General features: G+C 36.8%; 1 protein-coding gene across 1 annotated transcript; it reads right to left on the reverse strand.

Moving 5' to 3' along the window:
* Positions 1 to 93: 93 nt before the first annotated feature.
* On the reverse strand, positions 94 to 4,879 carry LOC107567460 (solute carrier family 2, facilitated glucose transporter member 11-like). Its single transcript, XM_016253141.1, has 6 exons — positions 4,560 to 4,879; positions 2,881 to 2,991; positions 2,355 to 2,456; positions 2,071 to 2,146; positions 1,165 to 1,292; positions 94 to 923 (listed from the first exon to the last, which is right to left on the reverse strand). The coding sequence occupies exons 1-6, from the start codon at positions 4,740 to 4,742 to the stop codon at positions 735 to 737; spliced, it is 789 nt and encodes a 262-aa protein (XP_016108627.1). The 5' UTR covers positions 4,743 to 4,879; the 3' UTR covers positions 94 to 734.
* Positions 4,880 to 8,490: the final 3,611 nt, after the last annotated feature.

Here is an 8,490-nt window from a genome sequence, read left to right on the forward strand (position 1 = left end):
TATATATATATATATATATATATATATATATATATATATATAGAAAACCTTTAAAATATGTTAAGGATGTTAAGAATAAAAGATGCTGTGAAAAGAACCGTGAAAAACTACCATTATACACTGAAAAAAAATGTTTGTTGGCTTTAAAATGTGAAAGTGAATTCAAGCTTGATTGACGCAGTGGATTAGTGCTTGTGGTATCTGCAAACTTTGAGAATGTTAAGAATAAAAAAATATCTGACTCTGTGTGAAAGATACAAACAATTGTGTTTTGCAAACATTTCCTTTATTGCCAAAACTGTTGCTGACATTAAAATAAATTCAAGTATAATTAATTATATGATTTCATGAGATGTTTCTTGCTTAAGATTATAATATGGATCCATTTTACAGAATTAAAGATAAAAAGTCATTTCAGATACAAGTAGCCTAGTACACTGATTCAAAATAGTAGGCTACTTTGTAATATTTTTGCATAGTAGTTTTCATTTGTATAAAACACATACAAGATGTAATACTAGGCTATTGAAAGTCCCTACCATCATGTGACTTCCCTTGATGTAAAAGGCTTTATTCATTTTGAAGGCACATGATGTAGTGCAGTGTCTGTGTCACAAATTTTACAGATATTTTCTGGATTTACATTTCCAGGTATTTTTAGCACATTCATACATAAGTACACAGACATAATAAAGCCCTTTAAAATACTGTGCTTTGTAAATGCATCATTTGTTTTACATCGGTGTGGACAGTAGAGGGCCCTCGGTACCATTGGCAGCAATGAGCTCCTTTCTCGAGTGAAACTCACTCTGAATCTCTAGAAAGGTCTTGTTCTTGGTCTCAGGGACCACAAAGAAGATATAAGTGGCCACCAAGCAACAGACAACGAGGAAAACAAGGAAGCAGTACTGCTTTAGTCCATTCTGAGAGAAATTGAGAAAGAGAAGTTTGTTAAAAAACAAAACATTTAAATTCCACTTTGTTTTTAATAACTCATCAATAAGTAATTAACAAATATCATCATTGGATGGTTTTTTACAGAATCTGTACGGTAAATAAGGTCCATCTTGTAGAAATACAACTGCTTTGTGAAATTCTAAATACCGGTAATAAAAACTGACTAACCATATCTTAATCAAAGGGAAAGAAGGGGCTCATATATACCACAATAAATGGAAAGATCATGCCAATGAAGAAGAAAGCGATCCAGTTGATCGATCCACCGATCATGTACGCAGCAGGCCGATCGGTTTGGGTAAACAGCTCTGTTGTTAAAATGTTTGTCACACCACCTACAGCACAAAGCACATTGATATTACTGATCAAACTATACCAGTGTGTACCAATATAACAATAGTGTGGATAGAGATGAGTTTTTATCAAAGGAATAGTTCACCCAAAGATGAAAATTGACACCCTCAGGGCATCCAAAAAAATGGGTTTCTTCATCAGAACAGATTTCGAGAAATTTAGCATTACATCACTTGCTCAGCAGTGTACCATCTACAGTGAATGGGTGCCGTCAGAATGAGAGTCCAAACAGCTGATAAAAACTTACACGTAATCCACAACTGCTTGTTTTTTAAGAAACAAATCTATCATTAAGGCATTTTAATTGATTAAACTGCTTGATCTGTGCATATTTCTCTCCTGATTCATGTGACGTTTTCACTGGAAAAAGCAATATTATGGATACAGACTTTTATTACATTTTGAAGTTAAAAACTTCTTAATGATGGGTTTGTTTCTTACAAATGTGCAGCTTTTTGCTTCACAAGATGTTCATTGATGGGCTGGAGTGGTGTGGATTATAGTGGTTTTTATCAGCTGTTTGGACTCTCATTCTGACGGCACCCATTCACTGCAGAGCATCCACTGGTGAGCAGCTGATGTAATGCTAAAATTCTCCACATCTGTTCCAATGAAGAAACAAACTCATCTTGGCTGGCCTGAGGGTGAGCACATTTTCAACCAATTTTCATTTATGAGTGATCTATTCCTTTAATGGTAAAACATTCATGCACTGTAATCTTCCTTTGCTTTCTTTCTTTTTTTTACTCATTCATTCACCTGGTCCAAGGCCAAAACTGAGAATGAAGGCAAAAACACAAATCATACTAAGGTAGGGAACCCAAGGGCTGGACTCCTGTGAGGAGAAACACCAAACAAACATCATTAAATCTGCATACATTCAACTGTTTGAAAATTAAGATCACAAACTGTAGGCCATGTTTCAACATAACCATATAAGTATGATTCTAGTTTATACAGCGACATATGATAATAAAATATTGGCACAGTGCACAAAATGAATATTGCGGGGGAAATTAAACAGCAGGTATAGGTCACTAGACCTGAAAAGTGAGGGCGATGGTGAAACAGACACAGCACACGCTCATGAGAGAGTATCCACCTATAATCAGAGCTCTTCTTCCCAAAGATTCGATCAGAAGACCCTGAAACACACAAACATCAGTTTGAATCAACTGTGAACTGACTCAGGCTGAATAATGGCATTACTGTCTTCTGTAGAGCTGCCTACAGCTGAACTGAACTTGCTTCATAATTGATTAACTTTATGCGGTTACAGGACTGAATCTGCATCAACACTGAACTGACTGAAGCTGAATAATGTCCCTTTTTGACCTTTCAAAAACTGGGTTTAGGTGTGATTAACTCATTTTATTATCAAGTGGGACATGATTCTTTATCATCAACAGGCATTGACATAACAACTTTATGCCAAATCTGCCCATAATCCATAGTTTACCAATTATAGTATTAACCTACGTTATAATATTTGCTTTATTTCTATGCTCTGTGTCATGCATTCTGTGATAAACAAATTTGTGCAGGTATAATGACAAATTCCAGACTTACACATGTCAGTGCAGTGATGCACTCACAAGCTCCAGTTCCCACTGTAGCGTACGGAATCTTGGCAGCTGGAATCCCAGCCTGGGTGAACACGTAGTCTGCATAGAAATAAATCTAAGGGGGGAAGAGACATACATATGAAGAGTTTATTTGCAAAAACAGATAACTCCGATTTTTGTAATTTTCAAAAATCATGTTTTTTTTGTTATGTTATTGTGTTTTTATTGTGTTTTATTTGTGTTAGTTAGTTTTTACCTAATCAAAATAACCCAACTGCAGTTACCCAATCTGTTTTTGCAAATGAACTCTTCATATATTGGCATTGGTGTACATTAGATCAGAAATTTGTGTAATATTTGCACAGTGTCAATAAAACTTAACACAAAGACCATCATTGGACCGAATGGTTCTCTTTGCAAAACTGTAGGGTACCATGTCAAACCAAAAATTTTAATAAATAAATATATATAAATTTCTTTCTTTCTTTCTTTCAATAGCTACTGGCTATAGATAGTAAGCTAATAAATAACAGTAACAAAAAATAAAAAGGGTGCGGACAACATGAACTGGAAATAATGGCGAGTTTTCAGAAGTAGTCACTTTTTAGCAAAAAGAATTGCAAACACAACGTTTTAAAACTTTTTCTTAGGTGCGGTCACATTAGCAACATTTCGATGTAATATCGTCGGCAAAAAAAAAATTTTGCACGAACACCCTTAAATCACTACATTTTACGGTACAGTTACAGTTTAGAACCTAGAACGTAGGTACGTAACCTTGGTGACGCAAGAATTGGTGACGCAACACTCTGGAGGATAAAGTTACATCGAATAGAAAGTTAAAACTTTCCCAGACTATCTACGAAGAAAATATGCGTAATATATTGAAATATTATGTATATCAGCCAAGTTGGGAACAGTTTAATCATACTGTGTGAGAATTAAACTTCGACGATGGTGGAAAAGCGCTTTGATATAAACTAAAGTTTAAATCTAATTTAAGCAACAAATTATATCAAACAATTTTCAGAAATGTACGTTTGGCCTATTCAATGGTTTGATGTTTTATTTAATGCAATGACATTCATTATCTGTTTGTTAGGACTAAAGTGTCTAAATCAGGCCTGTCCAAACTCGGTCCTGGAGGGCCGGTGTCCTGCAGAGTTTAGCTCCAACTTGCCTCAACACACCTGACTGGAAGTTTCTATGCCTAGTAAGAGCTTGATTAGCTGCTTCAGGTGTGTTTAATTAGGGTTGGAGCTAAACTCTGCAGGACACCGGCCCTCCAGGACCGAGTTTGGACAGCCCTGGTCTAAATAATGTTTGCGCCTACTGTGCATGGTTCACCATTGGCTTTGCAGTTCTACAATGTTATCTCACATGACACTCCATAAAAGCTTTTAAGCATGTGTGCAAAATCACTTTCATGCCCATTATAGGAGCTCAAGTTAATGTCACAGCCACAAAGTTCAAATCTGAACGATTCCATGTTTTTTCTTTTTTCTTTAATAATCATTTTCTCTGAGAAAAGATCAGGTTTTAAACCACAGCAGGCCGATCACATGCCATTTCGAAGGGAGGGGGTGTTTTTTTGGTTTTAATAGTGCACACATCAGCAGTCAAGGATAATCCAAGCCACTGATGTGATGTTGTTGTTTCCTGCTGTCTGGGTGAGATACACACCGCATTAATGCCGTTGAGTTGCTGGGACATGTGGATCACGACGAGGGTCAAGAGCTGCCAGCGAAGACTAGTGTCCGTAAAAAGCTCCCAGGGCTTTTTGGGTTTAATACCAGCCGCGCTGACTCTCTCTCTCTCGATGTCCTCCTTTTCTCTGTGGTACTTATCCGGGCCATGGAACCACATCAGAGCTGAAAGAAAGTGGCAAAGGGCATAACATTCCTTTACTCACGAGATTCTCTTCTCCTCGCTTCTGTTGTTGGTTACGGCTCAACGGGTTGGATTTAGCTCCCTATACAGGGTGCTCACATCATGACATCCGTTCAAGTGTGATCATTTCAACGAGATTTTACGCTTCAGTCTTTAAACATTCTGATTTTGTGGTCATATGCAGCTGAGATGACAACATCGTCTTTCTTTCAGTGGAATCACGAGTTTAAATGTGACTCGTGACCTTATACTTGGCAGAAAAACAAGCAGGAAACAATGAACTTTTTTGAAAATGAAACTTTTGTTTGTTTAGCTGGGTTGTTGATTAATTATTTTATCTTCATCAATTTACTTATTAAAATATACAATTTTAATAAAATTTCTGAATTATCACATGAAGCATATTGGAAAAGTTTGTAGAAATTGTGCAGAAATTTCACATGGACAGTTGATATTTGAATCTGCTGTTTTCCGTAGACTATTAAATTCATCACATAACTTTAACAGTAAAATTAAAGGGGTCCTATTATGCTCTTTTACAAAGTCTTGATTTTGTTTTGGGGGTGTACTAGCAGGCTCTCATACTAGGTTGCTCGAAAATCACATTATTTTTCACATATTTTACATTATAGTGGGAAGTCGTGGCCTAATGGTTAGAGAGTCGGACTCATAACCCAAAGGTTGTGGGTTCGAGTCTCGTACCGGCAGGGACTGTAGGTGGGGGGAGTGAATGTACAGTGCTCTCTCCCACCTTCAGTACCACGACTGAGGTGCCCTTGAGCAAGGCACCGAACCCCCAACTGCTCCCCGGGCGTCGCAGCATAAATGGCTGCCCACTGCTCCGGGTGTGTGTTCACGGTTTGTGTGTGTTCACTGCTGTGTGTGTGCACTTAGGATGGGTTAAATGCAGAGCACTAATTCTGAGTATGGGTCACCATACTTGGCCACATGTCACGTCACTCACTCATTATTACAACACCTCTCTCTCCTCTGGCTCGAATAATTCCTGTATCAAATGAAGGCCCACCTTCTGAAATATGAAATGTGCTGTGATTGGTTAGCTGGGCCAGTGTGTGTTGTGTGTGTGTTGACATCACTTTAAAGCATTCTTGCTGAATAAAAAAAATTACAAATCTTACTGACCCCAAACTTTTGAATATTTCTGCGATGATTATTGAATACGAATACAAAACTGATCAACCATCACTACTTTATGTGCTTGAATACTACCTGCGTTTACTCCTGTCAGGAAGCGTCCAACGATTAAAAGCTCAAAAGTGCTGGAGGGATAACTCAAGCCCATGAAGAAAGCAGCCAACAGAGCAAAGGTGTTATTGAACAGTAGTGTCCCTTTCCTGAACACGCCTAATTTTTATTTTTGGGTGAACTAACCCTTTAAGTCGCTGGGGTATATTTGTAGCAATAGCCAAAAATACATTGTATGGGTCAAAATAATAGATTTTTCTTTTATGCCAAAAATCTAGAATAGTGTTAGTTCTGGCAGGTCAGGTTAGTCAAGCTCGCATCCGTTGACTCTCAGCTGATCCACATCAACCTATGGGAATATGACACCTATCTAAGCATTCATATATACTGTAAGTTCCCTCAGTATTATCAGCAGTTTTCTCATTGCTCAATAGCTAATTACCCTCCTCCATCCCCAGCTCCTCCTCTGTCAATCAGGATTCTCTTGAATTCCTTCTGATTCTCCTTTGAATCAGACTAATTCTAAAATGTGTACATGACATTATTGAACTTTAACAATATCTGCACTACATTTATGTTGGTTCTGTTCTGTTTACCCTGGGGGGGTTATCGCTGCTCTCCCTGCTCTCATACATGCTAGGCTGCATGGATGCGCAGGGAGTTCTTGCCCAGAACAGAACCATACCGCCAATCCAAACTGTATGCTAATTGTCAATCATCTTTGACAATAGTGGTCCTGACATAAATCATTAGGATATTAAGTAAATGTTCCATGAAGATATTTTGTAAATGTCCTACCGTAAATATATTAAAACTTAATTTTTGATTAGTAATATGCATTGATAAGAACTTAATTTGGACAATTTTAAAGGCGACTTTCTCAATATTTAGATTTTTTTGCACCATCCGATTCCAGATATTCAAATAGTTGTATCTCAGCCAAATGTTGTCCTATCCTAACAAAGCTTATTTATTCAGCTTTCAGATGATGTATAAATCTCAATTTCGAAAAATTGACACTTAAGACTGCTTTTGTGGTCCAGGGTCACAGATGTGGTTTTTGGATTCAGTACTTTTTGTCATTTTCAAAAATCAAAAATGTGCAAGGAACCAAAATCCAAATCCATGTGATATATTTACTACAAATTTCATGTGACTTTTAGTCTGATGAGCTACTGCAATAATAACTCATCATGCATGCTGCACTGAACTCCATGTGACTAATGCATGTTCCATAAAGTCTGCTGTAGATGTAAACACAAACGGGCTTAAGTGATGAGAATAATCACGTTAATGCACACAGTTGTTACCTTGGTAGGTGCGTTTATGATAGATATATTGTACCCATATTGAAACGTTCCACCGATGCCAGCTGCCCAGACAGCCAGAAGAAGAGACTTACTGGGAACCTGCAGTTAACAGAGTACAAAAGGCATGTTCGAAAGTGATTCTGATTTCAGCTCATCGTTAACAGCTAATATTTAGAGTATCTAAGAGTAGAGTATTAAAAGGAGGGTAACATCAGAACGGTGAAGAGTTGTGAAAATATGTAATATACATGCAAATATAAAGTACAAAAAATAATGTAAATAGAGCATGAATATTACAGTCAACTTCATGTCCTATCCATCACTGTTCATTATTGCTATGCTGAAGAGTACATTATAACCTACTAGTCATAAATATTTTAATTTTTAAAAAAAAGTTAAATATATTTGAAAAAAGAATAAAAATCAATTAAATAATTTGGTAACAATAATAATAATTAATAGTTTTTTTTAAATATATTTCATTAAAAATAATAATTTATTTTATTTTATCATACCTTTATTTGTTGAGCTGGTTCTTTGAAGTCTTTAAGTAAAGGTTGATATTCCTTAAGCTCTCCACTGTCTTTGCCCATTTTTGAAACTCGTTGAAAATATTTGAACATTTTTACTTAATATTCCAAAAGCCTCTTATTCATGGATTCAGACTGTCTCTGAAATGCGAACTCATCCTAGGACAGAACTGCTCTTAGTGCTCTAGATAAGGTGCATAACAGATATACCAGCTGAAATACAATCGTGCTGTTGTTCATAGCATGAGCAGTGAAAACTGCATGGGTTCAGAGTTAATTCAGGATGAAATTCCCTTTAGAGAAGCTCTGTAGGGTGGCTTTAGGAAATGTTTGTCTTTTAACACATACATGTCAATTGCTTTTCCATGTTCAGTCCTGTGGATAATGCTGTGGACAGCCTTTGTTGTGGACCATAAATTCAAAAGTCAAACGAAAGCTTACCTTTCTTCTCAAAGTCGGAGACTCTTCTTGGCCATTCATTTTAAGTTCATTCATTTAGAGCAACATTTAAAGTTCCGAGTGATAAAGAACTGCGTTATTCCATCGTGCTTTCTAGGTCTCACTACAAAGATTAACTTTGAAGGGCGGTAGGTCTGTGTGCAGTCATTAGTGTAATCATAAGCTCCAGTTGACCACCACTTTACAATTACCTTAGGCACAAAAAATTCAGAATTGTGC

Source organism: Sinocyclocheilus grahami, unplaced genomic scaffold (genome assembly GCF_001515645.1).
Source record: "Sinocyclocheilus grahami isolate Dianchi unplaced genomic scaffold, SAMN03320097.WGS_v1.1 scaffold1160.1, whole genome shotgun sequence".
Taxonomy (NCBI): domain Eukaryota; kingdom Metazoa; phylum Chordata; class Actinopteri; order Cypriniformes; family Cyprinidae; genus Sinocyclocheilus; species Sinocyclocheilus grahami.

Bases quoted from the DNA above. Each gene is read 5' to 3' on its own strand.
- LOC107567460 (XM_016253141.1), bottom strand. From the start codon at position 4,742: ATGTGGTTCCATGGCCCGGATAAGTACCACAGAGAAAAGGAGGACATC. The intron at 1,293-2,070 runs GTGAATGAATGA...TTTGTGCTGTAG, and splicing joins CAGTTTTGGCCTTGGACCAG to GTGGTGTGACAAACATTTTA. The intron at 924-1,164 runs GTATATATGAGC...AATTTCTCTCAG, and splicing joins TGATCTTTCCATTTATTGTG to AATGGACTAAAGCAGTACTG.